A 22,584-nucleotide genomic window follows, 5' to 3' on the forward strand; every position below is an offset into this window, starting at 1 on the left:
TAGTTTATTTATAATTATACATTTGAGATTATGTTTATTACATCAATTGTCTTCTGTATCAATTAATAAAATTTTATTTTCGTCGGTTTACAAACAACTAAGCTTTTATATTTATTTATTACATATATTTTCTTTTTTATATTAAACTAAATGTTTATATCAAAAATTATGTTCAATCAGATTATTTAATACTTTTATATAAAAAGATAAACAAATAATAATAATGAATGTGATGTGTTTAAAAATTATGAGAATGGGGTTAAATATCCCTAGCGGATCCGAATTACGGTATTTACTGTTTATTACTGGATTTTACCACAAAATGCCGCATTGATACATCAAATTTGCTGCATTTTACAGCAAGTTACAGTAATGTACGGGAATTTACTGTAAATTACGGCATTTTGACCGTAACTTCGGTAAAATATTTAATTTTACGCAGACTCGAATTACGGTTTTACCGTAAATTAGCACATTTTGCCGCAAAATACCGTATTAATAGGGTGACTTTGCCGCTTTCGACGGTAATTTACTGTAAATTACGGCATTTTTACCGTAACTCCGGTAAAATATTTCATTTTACGCAGACTCGAATTACGGTTTTACCGTAAATTAGCACATATTGCCGCAAAATACCGTATTAATAGGGTGACTTTGTCGAATTTTACGGCGATTTACAAAAATCCACAGTAATTTACTGTAAATTACGGCATTATTACCGTAATTCCGGTACAATACTTCTCTTTATAATAAAATACCGTAATTTTGCAGTAAATCCGGACTTTGAAAATGAAATACCGCCATTTTACCGCACTTATACGGTACCATACCGCAATTTGACGTTAAAATACCATAATTTACTGTAATTCTGCCGAATACCGCAATTCGGATCTGCCAGGAATATTTTGAGGAAGACAAAACTTTAGTCATTTTAATTAAAAATAGAAAAAAAAACTAACTAATTATTACTGAGAAAAAATATAAACATCTCAGTAATTGGCAGTGAATATTTTGTATATATTTAATAATTTTAATTTACCAATAAATTAACTTAAAAAGAAAAACAAGAAATGAGTCGAAAATTGATTATCCTCTCGGTAATATTGTCAAAATTTATAAAATGTTAAAATAAAATGGCAGTGATTTTTTTTTATGAAATAAAATGATTTTATGCAATGAAATAAAAGAAATAAAAATAGTGAATTTTTTTTTAGACTTTTGTAATGAATACTGTACTTGATGGATACAAAACAGTGTCACGTAATTGTGAATCCGTTGGTAGTGCACCTACATTTGTTTTTGGAAATGGAATTAAGTATGTGTGCTCTGTTCGTGAGTATCCCATGTCTTCAATGCGTTTTATAAAGCACTAAAAAAAAAAAAAAATGATAAATACATTTAATAGATAAATAAATTAACAATAATTTATTCTACGTTTTAAATTTACCTCAATAGTGTCGGTAGCACGCATCGAAATTGTTTCTGGTTCACCACCAGGTAATCGCAAACACAATCGTAATGACAATTCACCATTAGCTATAAATATAAATTATTATTTAAAGATTTTTTTTAAATTAATTGAATGGCATTTTAATTGCTGTCCCCCGCCCAATTTTAAAATAAATTCAATCATCTTGAAATGTCATAACTGTATTTATAATTTTATTAATAAATAAAAAAAAAAATTAGAGCACCAGTTGAAATCAAGACAACGTTGGATCACGAGACCAGTAGCGAGACAATAATAATTTTTTTTGATAAATGAAAATATGAGTATAATTAAATTTTTTTTTTTTTGAAATTTTATATTTAAATCCATTAAAAATTATTTTAAAACTTGTCTTCTTGTTGGCTTAACTTCCCCACTACTGGGTTATCACGATTTTTTTTATTTCATTTTCTCGTTATTGCTAATTGTTATATACTTTAAATATTTTTTGTAAATTCTTCATATCGCCCCTTTTCTGGGTAAATCTAGTAACTGTAAAATTATAATTTTTTCAGAAATCAGCCAAAACATCTATTCTGTTACACGTGTGTCAATGGAAATATTAAAATTCAAAAGTCTCTCGAACATTCTGTTATAATTATTAAAATTTGAAACTTATTGGCGCAATAGCATTACTAAAGGATGTTTTCCACTCATAATTTTAGTTATGAAAAAAATGTAGTTACGAAGTTTACCCAGAAAGGAAACGATATGTTTATACGCCTATTAAAATTTTAATTTAATATACCACCATTTTATAACTAAAGTCTTCATTTAAACTTAAATATGTTCTTAGCTTAGCCATTATGATCTTGATATAAAAATTTTCCTGATATTTATTCACCAAGTATCGTTTAGCTCCTAATTGATAAAATTCAAATACAATTATGACAATTCGATCATTTAAAATATTAAAATAGTGGAGTAGGTGAGACTTAATAAAAATATCCTCAATCAAAGTTAAAAATGAAAATATTTTCATACCAATTTCATTTTTACTTGAAGTAGACCGTATACTATTGTTTGTTGAAGTTGATGGTGTATTATTATAACTAGACGTAGAAGGTTTACTATTGTAAGTGGAAGTAGATGGTTTACTATTGTAACTCGAAGTTGACGGTTTACTCTTGTCATTTGATACCGTCGGTGTACTGTTAGAAGTTTTAGCCACCGAGTCCTTAATCAAATAAAATTCATTAACGAATAAATAAAATAATAAAATTGATTAATAAATATAAATAATATTAACTTCTTTTGTAGGCATAGCAGCTTCATCAGCAGGATCACCATCAGCGTTATCAATCTCCATGCGACTTCGTTTTCCGCGAATTACGGCGCTACTTCCAGTACTTGTACTGACCGATGGCTCCCCATTCAGACTTTTAAAACCTGACAGAAAAAAAAAAAATGATTATTTAATTATTTATAATGTTGATTAATTTTATTGTGATAAATTACAAACCAACTGAAGTTGTTGGATCAATAGAGACACGTGATTTTTTAATTCTCCTACCGGAATCTTTCGAATTATTAAAATGACCACCACGTTTAGCTGATGATGTTGGCTCGCAATGTGAGGCTTCGACGTCGGGTGAGTCTGAGCTACAGTCTGGTGATGGTTGAGAGCTGAGCACGTCATTCAATCCAGTTAGAAGATGATCCATTGATATTGTATTGTATGAGCGCATACATTCCCCAGTTCTTGGATCAACAACTGCTAGATAAGGATAGTCAAGCACGTTGTAAAAGTCAATGTATCTTCGTCCATCGGCGGTATCTGACAATACCTAATAAATTAAATTAAATTTTATTATTTATTACTGTCTGATATAATTAAAAATAAATGAATATACAAACCTGCCATAAAACAAAATGATCTTTAATTATTTCTTTTATTTGTTTGTCAGACCAAACATCTCTATTAAGCATTTGACATGCAAATTCTTGTGGGTTTTGTACATTAACTAGAAGCCAACGATTTTTCGACTTTGCGTATTCACGAGCCTCGACAAATGTTCCCAAAAATAATATATCGTATGGAGGACGAAATAGATCTTCAAGACGTTTTGTTTTACAATGAGAAGGTATTTTCTCACCACTTACTTGTCTTGTCATTTCTTCCTCTTGTCTACCTATTGATTTAATAATTAAAATAAATTAATTAATCAATTAATTGATAATGAAAAAAATATAAAATTAATAGTAAATTATATGATAAATTACGTATTTCAACGGAGAAATCTCTGAACCTGTCAAAGACACTCTTGGAAGCTCGAGGAAGAGCATAAATAGAATCATCTGGCACTAAAACTTCTTGTGTTGGTGAAATAGGAGGACGAACTTCTGGTTCATCATCAGGAGCAATTCTTTGTGCTGGTACAGGTCCACTTTCAAACATCAGCGTGATTGCTTGCTCAACATTACCGTCAGCGATTGTTAGATATTGAACAGCAGTTTCTTCAGATTCTCCTGTAATTTTTCAATTTTTTTAGGCAAAAATTATTATTTAAAAAAAAAAGAAAAAAAAACTTATAGATTTTATGAGTAAAAAATATTTTTTTTTTACTTACCAGTGACTTCAATAAATTTTTCTATTAATTCACGATCCATTGTCTTGTATTTTTTGTTTATTTTCAAATATTTATATTTTTTTTTTAATGTAATTTTAAAAATGAGATTCGCAATAAAAAATTTGTATTAACTAAGAAGCTTTGGGAAACAAACAGGACTTTAGTGTATGCATATATATATATATATATATATATATACATAGTATATTATAGAAAGAGAAATGGAGAAAAATAATTATTTTAATGTAGTTCAAATACTCACAACTTGGAGCGCTAATTTATAAAAAAATTTTATGAGTGTGAATGTAGCAGATATGAGACAATTTATAAATTTTAAATAAATAAATAAATTAAAATACTGATTTTTCATTGATCTAAACACGCATTTTTAAATTTTAATCCTACTTACATTTTATTTATTTATTGAAAAACATCTAAAAATTCCCACGTGTTAGTTACAATCGGACTCAAATTTTTAAAAAATTCTCGGTTAAAAATATATCAGCCTCTAATATTAATATTATATATTTTGAATATTAATTGAAAGAAAATGCGTGTATGAAACTGATGAAAAATTTAAAAATTAAATTATAAGAAATTTAAGATTTATAAATATTTTAAATTTGAATGATCAATTACGATGATCCTGAAGTCGTAGACAATTAACAATTTTCAATATTTTTTTTTCAACAAATTAATTTAAAAAAAAAAAACTTAAAACATGCCCATGTAACAAACTAAAAAAACTCCAGGTGCGATTTTTTTAAAATGTATATTTTTTTTTTAACTTATCATTTTTAAAAAAGTTCAAAAATTATTAGTTAATTTCATGATACTGAAGTTAGCCGACGTCTAATAATATGTGAATTTTTTTTAAAACGATAAATTATAAAAAAAACAATATTTAAAAAAGTTGCACTCATAGTTTTTTAAATTTTCTACATTATTTTTAATTTTTTGTAATTGATTTATTGAAAAAAAAATTTGAAAATTGTTAATTGTCTGTTAACTTCAGTATCATCAATTACAACTAGTGCGGTAAGCAAAGTATCGATAAATTATCAACAATTCTCTGTAAAAAATATATATATATATATATATTTTGTGTGTATGTAATGATTTTTTTCATGTCGCGTTTCTCACCAATGCCTTGAAAATTCTCCCTTCGTACTCTTGACTTGATTCTATGGAGGCAAGATCACAATTATAATACAACACATATACTAAAATAACGAGAGTGTATTGAGTGTTAATAATTATAAATAGTTAGTTATATTATTTAAATGATAAATGTTAACACACAGCAATGGCATGTTTTATAATATATAAAAATATATAAATACAATAATTACTGTAAAAGGTAAGTTATTGTAATTTATTTAAATTAACATATCAGTATTCATTTAATGGTTAGGTTGCTATGGCCTCCATTAAATTTTAGCTTGGGTATTTTCTTACCTTCATATTCTTTAATTATTTTACAATAATTAAATTAATGTCATATTTATTATCTCTTTGTCATAATTAAAATTAATTGCTTGTGTGTAAGTATTTAAAATATATAAATGTATTGTTTGTTTTGGAGTTCGATTCAGTTGTAAAAGGACGCGTGTCAAGACGTCATACATTGATTGATAAATTTAATACGTTATATATAAATATATATATATATAGGTATCCATATGTATTTATATTTTATTATTTAAATTGCAGTTAGTGTACCATTTAAAAGGAGTTATTAAACAATTTAAAATGTCATATCCTGGACAACCGCCAATGGGTATACCTGGTATGCCACCAATGCCATACATGGTTGGAGCTCCACCGCCTATGCTTGGCGGTGTAATGCCGATGCCACATGTAAGTACTGTTTTAAAAATACATTTTTTACAATGAGTGTGAAATGTAAATCTAGCAGATATGAGATAATTTAAAAATTTTAAATAATGAAATTTAAAAAAATGCGCATACTGATTTTTCATTGATCCAAATACGCATTTTAAAATTTTTAATCCATTTACATTTTATTTATTTATTCAAAAATTTAAAAAATTCCCACTTGTCAGTTACATTCACACTCATTTTTTATATATGATATATAATTTTTATTTATGATATTAAAGTTTGCGGACGTCTAATAATTTTTGGATTCGTTTTTAAACTATAAATTATAAAAAGAAAATATTTGAAAAAACTGCACCTGTAGTTTTGTTTTTTAAATTTTCTACGTGTGCATATTTTTATTTTTTATTTTTTGTAATAAATTTGTTGAAAAAAACCCGAAAATTGTTAATTGTCTAATAATTTCAGGATCATTTTTATTTTAATACTTAGCAGACAATTAACAATTTTCTGATTTTTTTTCAACGAATCAATTTGAAAAAAAAAAAAAAAGATAAAAATATGCACATGTAGAAAATTTAAAAAACTTTAAGTACAATTAATTTCTGTAGTTTATCGTTTTTAAAAAAATCTAAAAATAATTAATAATATATGTAAATATGTTAAATGTAAATGAATTTAAAATTTTCCACTTCGATCTAATTCCATAAATTTTTTACTAGTAGATGATGCTTCGTAATCCCTGGTTACATTTTCAAATCATCTGGTACATAAATTAAAGATTTTAATAATTATAATTGTAACAACTGCCGATTATTTTATGGAAGTTAAATACAATTCATAAAATTATGACACAACTAAACCATTTATTTATCATATTTTTTAATATTCATGAGTTCTTTAAATGCATAAGTTTCTGAGATAATTTTTAATTTATATTTTGAATTCATTTACATTTAATTAATTATAATTGATAAAATTTATGATGAATGTTTTTGTTTAAAAATATCTATGATTTTTAAAGATGTTATGAATAAAAAAATAAAATAAAGTGTCAGTAATTGGTACCCTGCCATTGATTGGATCTTTCATTTTATATTATTAATAAAATGATTTTAAAGCGGGTAATTGATATCATTACTGATGAGATGAATTTATTGTTGAATCATTCATTTCAAGATCTTTGAATTATGATTTTAATTGAAATTATTTTACTGAAAGTTAATTTATTTTTCAATATGATAATTTTTTTATAGTAATGTTTGACAAATTAATTTTATAAGGATTTAATATTTCATATATTTATTAATTCTTTTTTATACATTAGATGATACCAACACCGGTATCTGCAATGCAGACATCAGCACCAGCAGTTCGTTATACAAGAAATCAACAACCTCAGCCGCCGCAACAGCAACCGCAGCCTCCTCGACCAGAAGCACCAAAACGTCGTGAACGTGAAACTGGTCCACCAGTGACTGTTTTCGTGGGTAATATAATGGATCGTGCACCGGATATTATGATAAGACAAATATTGGGTGCTTGTGGTCATGTATTATCATGGAAACGTGTACAAGCTTTTGGATTTTGTGAGTATGCTGGTCCAGATGCTGGTTTACGTGCAGTACGACTGCTACATGACATGGAAATTGGTACCAAACGTTTAGTAGTTAAAGTTGACGCTAAAACAAAAGTTGTACTCGATCAATTCAAAGGTAATTTTATCAGTAATTTTTTTATTTATTTGCTTATTGGTAATAAAGAATTCAATTATCGTTTAATTGATTAATTGAATTTATTTAGCTGAGAGAAGAAAAAAATTGAAAGGTGGACAATCGCCGTTACAAGACGAAACTCCCAGTGAAACTGCTGATGGTGATGACAGTGATGATTACATGGATGAAGGAATGCGTGTTGTTGATCAAGATGCATTAACCCGTATCACTCAGGTTATTAAAGAACATGCCACAGAAATTGAATCAGCACAAGCTGCCAGTGGTAAAATAATTTATTATTTATTTCTAACCCTCATCGGTCACACTCCCGGTGCGAATTAATATAACGGCGTAGGGGTTTATGGGACATAATTGTCTTAATCGGACGTAAAAATAAATATTTATACAAGAAATTTTATTGAAACATTTTTATAACAGCTAGAATTTATTTTTATCATAAATTTTTATTTTTAGTTATAAAAAAATAGTCATGACAAAAAAAATACTTTTTGCATAAAAATAGCTGTGACTTTGTTAACTTGTAATTTCTTTAACTAAATCTTGTGGGAAATTATTGAGATATAATTGTGCTTTGGCTTAGGATTGATGAAAAAAATTTGAATCTTCTAAAAAATATATTTATTTTAGTAAATCGAGTGATAAATTTTCCATTGAATTTTTCAAAGTTGTCAATAAAAAAAGTGTGATTGGTTTTTTAAAAATATCTCTGTAAATATTGAGTTATCCTACAAATTGTAGGAGACATTTTTTGTAGCGCTTTAAATTCTCTACAAAAAAGATAACTTGTAATTTTTTGAAAAACTGAATAGTTATCAAGATATTTTGAGTTAATTAGAAAAAATAGATATAGGATTTGAGTTTAAAATTTCCGCAGGTTTTTAGGATCGCATGTGACCGTTGAGGATTAATATTTACAATCATTTGAATTATCACTAAAATAATTTAATTGTTTTTATTTTAACAGACGCACGAAAGTTAGAGGACTTATCAAAAGCTAAAGGATTAAATCTCGATGATGCCGAAATTGAAGAAAGTAAACGAGACTTGATAACACGTGAGATTGGAAAGTTCAGAGAAGTCATGAAGGTAATTATCGTTTATCAATTTTTTTATTTTATTTATAAAATTATTTATTTATTTTTTTCTATACAACTTAAAAATAATTTTATTATTTCCGCTTAATTTTATTTTTCACGCTTATCAAATTTACAAGTATTCGAATGAATTGTGTGTAGCTATTTATTATTATTTTTTTTTTCTACACATTGAATTTAAACCGCGTCAAATGTTCTATTAAAATATATTCAAATTGAAAATGTAGAAGTTTTAACTAACATTTGAATGGTAAAATTATTTTACAATTCAACTGTTAATTATTAAGCTTTTGCTTTAAAGGACAGGAATAAAATATTAATGGTGAGATGACACATAAATATATTTAAATACATATGGATATTATAAATATTATTATTATTATTATAATTATAATTAGTTATTTATAAGTGGTTGATGGTAAAATGCGTGCGTGTGTGAAATAGTATGTCAGTTTTGTTCGATTGGAGCGGTGACTCGTTGCTGTAATTATAATAACAGGCCGCGTGAGTTGCCCATACAAGACTAGGAATGATATGATGCAGTATATGGGGACATCACTCCCCATACAATCACCCACTCATTTGGCTCTGACGGGAGTCGATCACAGTACATCCCTCGTTATTTTCTGTCAAGGCAGCTGCAGCCTTCTTGGTAAGTCAGAGTCATTATGCAACAAAAAAAAATAAAAATCTGAACAAACATTTTTTTAACGCCGTGTCATATAAAACTAACATCAAGTAATTGTTTTTTTTTATTTAATAAAATATTACATTCATATATTTACAAATACATTTTTTTACCTTTTAATTTTTGACAGCTTGCTGCATTTAAACAAACGATTAATTTTTAAAATCATTTTTCATTTAAATTAAATAATTAACTTATTTTTAAAAAATATAATTATTAGGGTGTTTAAAAAAAAAAAATTTTTTTTCTCGGAAACCGGTTCAAAAGTTTCATTTAAATTTAAAAATACGCCTGTAAAATCGTTCAGAACACAATTTTTTTTTAAAAGCTTCATTAAAATGAAAATAACTCAAAAACAATGCGGAATTTTGAAACTTTATTAAAGTCAGTTCTCGAGAAATAAAATTATCTATAAAAAAGATCCTATGACACTTTTTGATAAGTCTGATAATTTCGCCGGAAAAGTAAAAAGATCTCAAAATTTACTATAAATTTGAGTTCAAACTCAAATAACTTTTGAACAGGTGGATTTATCAAAAAACGATAAGATACTTTTTTTGTAGAGCATTCAATTCCCTACAAAAAACATGCCTGCAGATTTTTCCTACGACACATCGTTAGCTGCTTATAGAAATCAGAAGACGTAAAAAAAATTATTTCCATGTTATTCTTATAGACAATAGAAAAGCTATAATTTTCACAGGCGTATTTTTATATCTAAATTAAACTTTTGAATCTGTTTCCAAGAAAAAAAAAATTGTTGTTTTTTAAACACCCTAATAATTATAGTAGAAAATTAATACAAGTGACTTGACTGAACTAAAGAGGATTAATATATATTGAAATAATAAAATTAGTTGAAGAAAAAAATGAAAATAGTTGAGACTGTTTAGTTGTTGTGTTTATTTTGTGTAAACAGCTTTTCTGTCAGCGTCTCGATCAGACACATGTAGTGTACCTAGGTGTGTTCTTCTTCTTCTCCATTCTACTACGGTACCACACCATAACTTCACTGACTGACCAAGTCGACTTACACTGTGAGTAAAATTCACAACCATCAACCAACCATGATAAATAAATAACCATCCGGTTGCTTGTTGTTGTTGTTGTTGTAGTTCTTTTGATAGTGTAACTACTACTCGACTCACTTGAGTCCCTGATGGACATTAATGAATTTTTTTTCTTTTTTAATTTTACTTAATTTCTTTTATTATTTATTCATTATTAATTACATTTATTCATTTTAATATTTTAAATTAATTTTAATTCATGTGCACTTGATTTTAAGCACTTGACTTTTTTTTTTACATAAATAATTACAGACGATGCATTATTACATTATAATTATTTATTTTTACACTTAAACGGTCACGATCCAGAAGAGCCCAGGGAATTTTTAACTCAGAATACCTTGATAACTATTCAGTTTTTCAAAAAATTACAAGATATTTTTTTTTGTAGAGAATTTAAAGCGCTACAAAAAATATCTCTTACAATTTGTAGGATAACTCAATATTTACAGAGATATTTTCAAAAAACCAATCACACTTTTTTTATCGACAACTTTGAAAAATTCAATGGAAAATTTATCACTCGATTTACTAAAATAAATATAATTTTTAGAGGATTCAAATTTTTTCATCAATCCTAAGTCGGAGCACAATTATTTCTCAATAATTTCCCACAAGATTTAGTTAAAGAAATTAAAAATTAGCAAAGTTATAGATGTTTTTATGTACAAAGTCATTTTTTTTGTTGTTATCGTCATAACTTTTCTAAATAAGGTAAAAGTCACAACCCGGGAAATGTCAAGGAATTTCGAAAAGTATCCGAGAATTTCATTGCGACAGTTGAAAATTTTTTAATTTTTCAAAAATAAACTAGTTACCAAAATTAAGAGACATTAAAAAATTTCAAATTTTTAAGTGATTTTCAACAGACTGTAACTCGAAGGGAAAATGGTTGTACAACAAAAACAAAAAAGGCAAATTGTAGCTTCAAGTGTTTAGTTTTCAGATCTGGTCTTTAAATTTTTTTATTATGCGGATCACGGTTCCGGAGTAATCCTAAAAAAACCATCGAAAAAAAAAAAATTCCAAATTTTTGCTCGTCTTAGAAATTGTCTCCGGGCTTCAATTAATTTTTTTCGATAGTTATAATTCATTTTTTTTTACTATCGAATAATCAAAAGTAGACCATATTAATTTGTACTATTGACTTTTTTTTGGTTTCTCGCACGATTTAATCATCAGATTTAATTATTGACAATGAAAATATAACAAAAACTTTGACTATCTTAATAATACGAATAAAATTTTTGAATTATGGAAAAATGAGAAAAACTTTACTGGAAAACCGGGAAATATCAGGGAATTTTAAAATCATTTCTTTGTGAAAACTCCGTAGTACTCGATCACTCCATGTGTTTGTATATCTATACTTAGTAAAATTTAGTAAATATAGATATAAGGTAGAAGTACCGTTTTTGGCCACTTTTGACAATTTTAAAACTTAAATAAAATAATTTGTAAGAGCCGCAGTGACATAATTAATTTTTAAAATGTGTGCATAAACACTTATCACACTATTGCAATGGAAATTTCATTTTATACTTCTTCATTACTTAAAATAAAATTTTAAATGTCCAAAAATGGAGCAGTGGCCACAAATCGTCCCCTTTCTGGGTAAACCTCGTAACTATATTTTTTTCATAATTAAAATTATGAGTGAAAAACATCCTTTAGTAATGCTATTGCGTCAAAAAGCTTCAAATTTCGATAATTATAACAAAATGTTCGAGAGACTTTTGAATTTTAATATTTTCATTATTGCACGTGTAACAGAATACATGTTTTGACCGATTTCTGAAAAAATTATAATTTTGCAGTTACGAGGTTTACTCAGAACGGGGACGAAATGGTACTTCTACCCTACGTATGCATGAATGTTCGAGTACTAGTTCCCTGATCGGTTACTGGGTCTCTTACCTTATCTACAAATAAAAATTTATGATATAAATAAACTAACTTTCATAAAAATGTTTAAATAATCATAAAATTTCTTGTATACTTATTGATTTTTACACCCGATTAAAGACACTTGCTAATATTACTTCTTGTGACCGTTAAAAGTAGATAATCAAATAGATAAATATAGTAATTAGTCAATAATTTATTAATTTTCTTTCTTTATTTATTCAAAGTGTAAGGCTTTTTTTTATTTTAATGTAGTAATGCATCGTTAAAAAACGAATAAATAAAATTAGGAGTCTTATTTGTTGTTAATTTTTTTTTTTAACATAAAAAAATGCGTGAATGGTTTAAAAAAAACGGGAAAAAAAGCAATCGTGCATTTAATATTCAACAGTTTGCTGGATCGTCTTGAGAAGGGAACAATTACGAGAGAACAATACGCGAGACGTTGGAATCGGTTGGAAATCGGTTGATGTCCATGATACATAAATGAGTGAGTGAACGTCTACACTACGTTTAATTCGGTATATAATAATTAATATATATCTATCATAATTACTTTATTTACTTAATATTAATAGGAATTTTAAAATAGGTACACTGACAATGTTGTAAGTACATTGTGTGGCCTCATTAATTATTTATATTTTTAATTATATTCATAACAATAATAAATGACCGTGTTTATTTTTAAAAAATTATAAATTTCTAAAAAATATCTTGCGTATATCTTTAAAAAATTTGCACCTAGGTAAATTTGGTTTGTTTACAAGAATAACGTGTAAGATGCAGCTGCTGGTGTTTGCTCCAATGGAGTGAGTATATTATTAAACCAAACAAAAGAAAAAACTATATAATATTAATAATAAATAATATTAATTAATAATATATTAATTTCTCAATTAATTATGTACAGCAATCGTTTTTTCTTGTGCCATTATATATTTATGTATAAATATGGTGATATATTTCATTAAGAATTAAAAAAAAAAATTCTTTTCTTCATATTTATATTTTTATTTGAAATTTTTTTATTTCATTTTAGTGACGTGATTAACTTACGATTGCTAGTTATCAGGATTTTTTATTTTATTTTGTTTATTTTTATTTAACTTTTTTTTTTATAAGTTTTTTTTTAAATGACGGTGATAAATTATTTATTTGAATGGTTTTAAATTAATGGTTGGATATTTAATTGTATTTTTTTAGAAACAAGAGGAGGAAAAGGCTCAGGTTAAACGAAAACGTGAAGCTGTTGAGAAAGAGGAACGTGAAAAACGTGAAAGAGAAAGAAAAGATAGGAGAGGTGGGGCTGGTGATGATGACGTTAGAGAAGAACGTGATGGTGATTTTGGAAGCCCGGTGTCACATAAAGCTCATAATGATCGAAGGGACAAACGTCGATCTAAATCTAGGTAAATATTTTTATAAATTTTATTGATACATGGAGAGAAATTTATGGTAACAATTACAATATATCATGGGAATGGTTCCCATAACGCATGGTAACCCGTTTTTTTTTTAAATGTCGATTATAGGAACGGCATCCATACATATTCCGGTAATAATTCCTATAAAATGGGTATAATTCCTATAATATCGCAATAGTTCCTATGGAATTATTGTAATCGTTACTGTACAATATTATAACAATAAATACTATAATGATATAGTAAAAGTTATCATAATATTATAGTAATAATTTCCATAATGTATGGTAACGATTACCATAATCGATATTTCAAAAATAAAAAAAACAGGTTACCATGCATTATGGTAATGGCTGCCATAATATTATAGTAATTAATAACATAATGTTATGGTAATAGCTACTATAATATTATGGTAATCATTACCATAAACCAAAATAAACTACAAACAAAATTACTAAGAAGTCGACTACCCAGGCTACTCTCGAAACCTCCTGCTATTCTCTAAACTTGAACAACAACATTTCGAGTCTCGTTTCAAGTTTTTTAAGCTTAGAAATTTGTTTTTTTTTTTTACTGTAATGTGTGGTAACCATTGCTATAATCTTGTGGTAATAATTTCCATACATTACGGGAATGATTACTATAATATATGATAACATTTACCGCAGTATCACAACAACGATTTCCATAATAGTATGGGAATATTTCACATATATTATGGGAATGGTTACCATAGAGTTTATTCCCATATGCATTTAGGAACCGTTACAATGTGGTTATAGAATTTGTTCCTATTTTCTTATGGGAACAATTCCTAAGTATGGTAATCATTACAATAATTCTATTACCATGCGATATGGGAACTGTTACCATAATGATGGGAATTGTTTTCATAGTTATGGAAACTTCCCAGAAAGTATGGGCCTATATTCCATAATTCCAAGTAATTATTACCATAACAATATGGGATGATGTTTCATAAACGCACTAGGAACGGTTACTATAAATTTCTCTCTGTGTATTAATAATTATACTGATTAGTGTTAATTTATTTATTCAATTATTTTAGGTCTAAGGAACGTGATAGAGAACGTGACCGAATGCGAAATGACAGAAATCGCGATCACAATCGTGATCGTGAGAGAGAACGTGATCGCGATCGCGAACGGGATAGAGACAATAGGGGTGACAGGATTGACAGGGATCGTGAACGTGACCGTGAACGTGAACGCGAGCGTGATAAGGACCGAGACAGAGATCGCGAACGTGATAGAGAACGTGAAAGAGAGGAAGTCCGTAAGAGTGAACGTGAGATATTGCGTGAGCACGAGGAAGAGGAAGAGGCTAAGGAGCGTAAGAAGAATGAGAGGCGGGCAAGAGAAAAAGAAGCCGCGTATCAAGAGCGACTGCGTGCTTGGGAAACACGCGAGCGTCGTAAGCAAAAGGAATATGAAAAAGAGTTGGATAAAAAACGCGCTAAGCGCGAGGCGAGGGAAAAAGAAGCCACACGATTGAAAGAATTTTTGGAGGATTATGATGATGATCGTGATGATTCAAAGTACTACAAGGGTAAAGAACTATCACGGCGTCTTGAGGAACGAGCTTTGGAAGCTGAAGCTGACTCACGCGACCGTTGTGCCGAACGTCAAGAACTTCAACGTCTCAGGGATAAACTTTATGCTGACGCTTCTCATCCTGATCCAGCTGCCGAGTTTGAGCGAGTAAGTTGTATTATATAGTATAACACGGTTAATAATTTCCTTCTAGTTAAACTTGATGAGCAAACTTGTAAAGTTACGTAACAAGTTGATTTATAATTTTATTAATATTTACTTACTTTATTATTCATATTTTTATTGCGTCCATAATAGAACACTTGTAAGATCGTTTCGCTGTGCTAATATATCTAATCGATTATTATGAAATTCGATGTAAGGATGAAATGAATTATTTCAAGCCCAACGTGGAATTTCATTTTCATTTTAGAAAATTACGGTCTTTTTATTGAGGGACTTGTTTTTAATTATTTGAGGGGTATTGAATAAAAGTTTCTGGTCTTTAAATTATTAATAAATTTTTTTTTATATAATTTTAATGCAGTAAAAGAAGTGACCAAACTTTCAACAGTATGACTCTTTCTAATCTTTGAAGATATGGGTTCAAAAAATTTAATAACAACGCGTTGTCTATATTTTTAATGAAAGTTAGTTTTGTTGGTGTAAAAAGTTTATTTTAAAAAAAGAAATTATAATGCTAAATTAAAAAAAAAATTTATTTATTAATTATGATCATAAAAAATTATAAGTATTTTTTTTTTAATGTATACTGTAAAAAATTGTAAGTGAATTTGGAGGGATTACGGATTTTAATTCAATCCAAATTCACTCCGTCACTTGTAGTTCCGGAGTTTAAAAAAAAATCACTCTGCATACGGAGTAAATAAGGAGTTTGTTTAACCAGCGGAGTCATTTCGGAGTAATCTGAATTTTATTTCAATCTGCATTAAGATTCCGAGTTTTAATATTAAAATAAACTCCCCTTCGGAGTAAATTTCACCGAATTCACTCCGGGTTTACTCTGCGTTCACTCTGTTAATTTTTTACAGTGTATAGAAAAAATATTGATAATATGTAATATTATGCAAAGTAATAAAAAATTAAATATACAGTCGACTACCCGTCATAAGCCTGGTCTAGGGAACGTAGGGGAAATTTTTCTTAGAATTTCAGTCTTCCCACAACCGTGCGTTTGGTTTTGTTCTCGACTACCCGTTATAAGCCTGTTTTATTTTATATCATTTTAAACGTCATATTTACATTTTGTTGTATACGCGACTATTCCGATTTTCCTGCTGCTTATAGCGCTGAAATAAATACTTATCTTTTACACTCATAACAATTATAATGCAAAAAATTATAATGATAACGGTATTGATTACAGTAATAATTGAAATAATAATTTTATTGATGAACTTAATGCTCACTAATACCTTTCAATTGTAACAGAAGCTTTGAATATAATTCATGATTGCAGTTATGAACAATAAATTATATTTTACTTAGTAATGATTAAATTATTCTCTGCGAAACATAGATAGTAAATTTTCATCATTAATTTGTTTATTTTTCCTATTCTTAGTTTGTAATTTTGATAATTTTAACGGAGGCTTATAACGGCTCTCTGGTACGAAACCCCTTAGAGTGGTTAAGTGGGGGAAGTTGGTTGGACTCAGTAACTCCCGATTGAGGAGAAGAGGCTTATGAAGGGCAGGCTTATGACGAATAGTCAACTGTAATTAATTTATAAGTAGGAATAAAAATGGAAATATTTACAGACACACTTGTGTTGTATCAACGCACATAAATGACTGATTTTTTTTTTCTAGCTCAAAGCTGAAAGAGAAGAACAGTATAAACCGAAACCAATTATTACAATAATTGATGAAGATGACGAAAAAATAGAAAAAGATAAAGAAGCACCGATGCCTCCTATTGAAACAGAACCAATAGACAGTGACAGTGATGATGAAATACAATTTGAAGAAGCGCCACAACCAGAACCTTCGAGAACTCCACCACGTCATCACCATCACCACCGACGGCATCATCGTCATCATCAAAATCATCATCGTGATTCTGATAACATGGACGGAATGTCGTCCGAACAGATGAGAGACAAACGTACTTGTTCGCCGAGTATTCAAACTATTGGTACACCGACACAGCCACCGCCTTCACATGATGAAGACTCGCGGATGTCATTAGTCAGTGAACCTGAAAAAACAAGTGGTAGTAATTTTGTGCCGTTTGCTATGGGCGGAAGTGGTAATAGAAATTCAGATCATAATACTTCTGGTAATAAAACACCAACAAGTCCTAATTCGGGTAATAATATACAACAAAGTAGCCAACAATCTAAAAAGAAAACACGTATGGATGTTAAAGATGTTTTTAATAATGATGACGATGATGACGGAACGAATAATTCGAAAAAACGTAAACTTGTACCTCTAGGTAATTATTATTTTTTTAAATTAATTAAATATTTTAGATTTCGTTTATTTATTCTTAATAAATTAAATAAATTTTTAGATTACGGCGATGACAAGAAGAAAAAAGGTAGCGATGATTCAAGTAAAGGAGGTAAAGAAGAAAGCACAAAAAGTCAAGAAGAAAAAAGAAAACATATTAAATCTCTTATTGATAAAATACCCACTGATAAAAATGCCTTATTTGGGTATCAACTTGATTGGGCAGTTATAGATAATGTAATTATTAATTTATCATTATCATTTACAGTCGAATTCCATTAACTTGGACAGTTAGTCTACGGAGGAGCGGAAATTTCGCGGAATTTTCGAGTTAACGGGTGCCCTTCTCTTTTAAAAAGTAAATTATACGCATGCATGCATAAATATACACACATGTGAACGTATAGCATCGGGTGAGAGGCAGCGTAGCTCGTAGTGGGGGTCAGGATTGAGGGGAAGTTCCGAGATAATGAAATCCTAGTTAAGGGAACCCGGTGGTCTAGCGCCCGTGAATTTGACGAGTTTTTTGGCTTTTTTTTAAATGAAAATAATGAACAATAGAATTAAAAATTTGTAGATATATTATATTATTTCAAAAGTATACAAAAATAATATTCTTTAAAAAAAAATTTTTTTAATTAGTTTAAAAATGGCGCTGACGTTGCCCTTCTCAAAAAAATGGACCTGGATGGTGGGTCGTTTTGGCTTTTTTACTTATCTGGAAACAAAAAAAAAAAAGAAATTTTTAATCAGCATGAGTGTAGCCCGTGTAAAAAAAATTTATTCCAAAAACTTTCATAACATTGAACTTCCAAAATTGAGATAATTCTGAGCTTTAAGTTTAAAATTTTTGGAACTTTGAAAAAATTAAAAAGTGAAAAATTTTCAAAAGATGAAGGCTTTTCCTGCGCGTTTTATTTATTTTTAAGCAAAAATAATTTGAATTGACAATTTTTAGGGTTTGAAGGACAATAAAAAAAAAGCAATTATGAACATTTACGAGTCTTACCAGAATTATTCAGTTATGAGTTAAAAAAAAATAAAAACGATTTGAAAACATATATGACAATTTAACTTTTATTCGAACTTTTTGGAAAAGTCAGTTTTTTTTAATTTTGTTCAAAAATAGTCCAAACCATTAGTGATTGGAACTAATAATGAACTTTTTATGAACTTAGAAATTTGTCAATTCAAAACAATTTTGCTTAAAAAATTTCATACTAATTTGAAATTTTTCACACTAGTAATTATTTTAAAATTTCAAAAATATTCAACTCAAAGTTCAGAATTGTCTCAATTTTAGAAGTTCACTGTCAGGAACGTTTTTGGAACAAATTTTTTTTTTACACGAGAGGAACGAATTGAAATTTACATTCCGGAAACAGACTATTTTTTTATTACTTTTCGTATGTAAAAAATAAGAAATATTCAACGTAAAAACTTTTTTTTAGTTCCCATGATAGGCAATGGTGTATTGAATATCTATAAAATTTGAAACGAATCGGCCGAGTAGTTTTTTTTTTGGAGTTCGACTGTTAATTCTTTTATATATAAAGATATACTAATTACTGATATTATTGTTGTAGACTCTTATGGAAAAAAGAATACGTCCTTGGATAAATAAAAAAATAATTGAGTATATCGGTGAACCTGAGCCAACATTAGTTGATTTTATTTGCAGCAAAGTGATGGCTGGCAGCTCACCACAGGGTATTCTCGATGATGTACAAATGGTAATTATTTATTTATAGAGTAATCGAAACTAATATATTTTAAATTAAAATTTGTCAATAAATGTCATCGGCTAAATACCTAATCAAATATTTACTTTATCCCAATTCGATTCTATTTACGATTTACATTAAGAGACTCATTAAATATTTATAAAGTATTGATCATTATCTTTCATTAAAATAATTATAAATATTTTAAACGCAATAGACGTTTAATTAAATTAATTTATTGATGACAAATTGTCATTATTAATTAATTATAAAATTTTAAAACATTAATTATTATTGTGTCGAAATTATTTTTAATTTTATTGAATTTTTTTTTTATTTATTATTTATTAATTAATTTTAATTTGTTACAGGTATTAGATGAAGAAGCTGAAGTGTTTGTTGTGAAAATGTGGAGGTTATTAATATATGAAGTTGAAGCTAAAAAAATGGGTTTAGTGAAATAAATCAATGAATTGTAAAAAAGAAAAAAAAACATTCAATAACTAAAAAAATTGAAGATGAAATTAAATTACTCCTGACTCTCTGGATTTATATACTGACGAAATGTTTTTCTTGTACGATGTAATAACTAGACACTATATACATATAGAAATTAAAACAAAACAAAAAAAATTATAAGAAAACAATTACGTACATCTTTTATTAAAAAACAAAATAAGTAATTTTTAAGCCGATATAGTTGTTATTAAACAATTCACTGAAGACTTATCATAATAATTATAATTATAATAATGAATAATAATTAATTATGTATATGATAATGATAATTCAGCTGCAATGCTCGAGATCGAAATGGAAAAAAAAAAAAAATACAATTTGCGATAATGCTTTATACACAAATTTATTTATTTATTATAATTTTTTTCTTTGGCTTAAGGTAATTCGTATATTGTACATCAATTTAAAATATAAATGTTAAATTTAAACACATTTAACGATATACTTATTTTATATTGAGATTTAAATGGTCAAAGTTCTTTTACCACGTTATCCTGGTGGATAAGAATTACGGTAATTTGCCGTAATGTACGGTATTCGGACGAGTTGCGGTATTTTTACGGTAAACGTGCGGTATTGTTACCGTAAATTTGAGTAATCGGCCGGCAATTTATCGCAAAATTGCGGTAAGCCCACGGTATTTTACGATAAAGTAAAGCATTGCACTGTAAAAACTGTAAAAATAAAAAAAGCATACGTTGTTTACGGCAACAATGCCACAAATTACGGTAAATTGTTTTATTTATATCGTAATTCGCTGTACATTACTGTAAATTACCATAAATCGAAGCAAATTCGCTGTAGAAATGTCGTATTTTTTGGTAAATTATGTAAAAATGCGATAAAATACGGCAATTTTCCGTAATGCGGATCCACTGGCGTATTGCCACGTCTTCATTAACTCGCTTTCATGTGTGTCTGTTCGGGTGAAATTTCGTAATTGATTATAAACTAACTTCATCCTGATGAGCAAGAGACTTGAAATTTGGAGCATAGCTCAGAATTGGATGACAATGCAAGAAAATAAAAACAAGAAATAGAAGTAGTAGAAGTAGAAAGATTGCGTTCAATGTATGACTTGAATTTCGGCCCGGGACAATGCAACATTAACTCGCTTTCGTAATCGTTTGATTGTCTGTTTGATACAAATTTTTATAATCAATTTAAAACTAACGTCTGAATGAGTTATAATTTTGAATATAGCTTACAACTTGCTGACAGATAAACAAACAGAATAAAGGGATTTTTTCAAGTATAAATCTTATAAAAATTATTTTTGCTTGCTTCTTAATTCAATTTTTCAGAAAAAAAAAAAACACAGTTAAATAGTATGATATATTATCGGTAGATAGACGACGATTTCCTATTTTAGATATGATCAGGTGAAAAGAAACTGAAATAAACCGGCAATTTTTCGCATGTCTCTAACATTATTTTATCGAGGTGTTTAAAATCGATTGCAAAACTTCACACACACGATATTAAAAAGCATAAAATAATTATTGAAATAAAAACAAATTTTTAACATACCACGTTTTTAAAACCGCTTAAAAAGTATAAAATAATTTCTCTATGCTTTATGAAGATTTAAAATCCCATACAGATTTCGAACTTCTTATAGATAGTCCTGAAAATTTGTGATTTTGAATTTTTAATAGCTATGAAAATACTTGTAAGATTTAAATAAAAAAACGTGGGGTGCATGCTATACATAACTGTAGGAAGTGTAGAGAGGAACTACCTATAAGAAAACTTACACATCGGTTCATATCATTTGCAGTGCAATAAAGTTGTTAGTTGAATTATTAATGCATATTTTCATAGCTATTAAAAATTCACAATCACAAATTATCAGGACTAATTTGTTAGAAGTTCGAAATCTGTATGAGATTTTAAATCTTCATGAAGCTCAGAGAAATTATTTTATACTTTTTAGTCCATTTTAAAATCCTGGTATATTAAAAACTAATTTTTATTTCAATAATTCAGAAGGGGTCTGAACTTTTTTCTCTCCCACTCAAGTCGACAAACGGTACTATCCTTGTTGCACCTGCGAAGTAAATGAAAACTTTGTCCACGTTTTCTTCTTAAACAAATGATTAGTTTTTAAAAATGAAAACGTAGATTGCTTGATTATAGAGTAAAGCATCGAGCCTCGGTCTTAATTTTGCATTCAGAGGATTTGTTTGAGACAAAAGCTTGGAAAAAATTTACTATAGACCCGCACCTTCATACAAAATAGTTAGTGGTAAAAAAAATAAAATAAATAATAAATAAATCATAAAAAGGATGAAGGAAAGGATAAAAGAAATAAGGGTAGTAAGTATTTTATATGTATTGTCAAAAGTAAAAAATATTAAAGTACTTGTACTGTACTAGGCATGTTTAATATAAACGTGCCGACAATAACGTCTGAACTTTAGTGAGGATCTATTAAACACTCAAAAAGCTTTTACATACTCAGCAACAAATAATACCTGATGTCAA

At 28.0% G+C, this 22,584-nt stretch overlaps 2 protein-coding genes across 3 annotated transcripts; one reads left to right on the forward strand and one right to left on the reverse strand.

The window, feature by feature from the left end:
- Nucleotides 1-51: 51 nt before the first annotated feature.
- On the reverse strand, nucleotides 52-4,238 carry LOC130666525 (UBX domain-containing protein 7). Of its 2 annotated transcripts, none has more exons than XM_057467626.1 (8): nucleotides 4,060-4,238; nucleotides 3,713-3,958; nucleotides 3,347-3,621; nucleotides 3,003-3,276; nucleotides 2,739-2,878; nucleotides 2,474-2,666; nucleotides 1,448-1,536; nucleotides 52-1,369 (listed from the first exon to the last, which is right to left on the reverse strand). In XM_057467626.1, exons 1-8 carry the CDS (start codon nucleotides 4,097-4,099, stop codon nucleotides 1,211-1,213), a joined length of 1,416 nt encoding a protein of 471 aa, XP_057323609.1. In that variant the 5' UTR covers nucleotides 4,100-4,238; the 3' UTR covers nucleotides 52-1,210. The 2 variants fall into 2 exon arrangements, with proteins under 2 accessions (XP_057323609.1, XP_057323608.1); XM_057467625.1 differs by having other exon boundaries at nucleotides 53-1,369; nucleotides 2,952-3,276; nucleotides 4,060-4,237.
- Nucleotides 4,239-5,223: 985 nt separating this feature from the next.
- On the forward strand, nucleotides 5,224-20,225 carry LOC130666460 (RNA-binding protein 25). Its single transcript, XM_057467465.1, has 11 exons — nucleotides 5,224-5,419; nucleotides 5,773-5,919; nucleotides 7,229-7,616; nucleotides 7,705-7,899; nucleotides 8,602-8,723; nucleotides 13,601-13,806; nucleotides 14,894-15,545; nucleotides 17,210-17,837; nucleotides 17,916-18,091; nucleotides 19,441-19,587; nucleotides 19,950-20,225. The coding sequence occupies exons 2-11, from the start codon at nucleotides 5,812-5,814 to the stop codon at nucleotides 20,040-20,042; spliced, it is 2,715 nt and encodes a 904-aa protein (XP_057323448.1). The 5' UTR covers nucleotides 5,224-5,419; nucleotides 5,773-5,811; the 3' UTR covers nucleotides 20,043-20,225.
- The last annotated feature ends 2,359 nt before the right edge of the window (nucleotides 20,226-22,584 follow it).

The sequence above is a fragment of the Microplitis mediator genome, chromosome 4, assembly GCF_029852145.1.
Source record: "Microplitis mediator isolate UGA2020A chromosome 4, iyMicMedi2.1, whole genome shotgun sequence".
Taxonomy (NCBI): domain Eukaryota; kingdom Metazoa; phylum Arthropoda; class Insecta; order Hymenoptera; family Braconidae; genus Microplitis; species Microplitis mediator.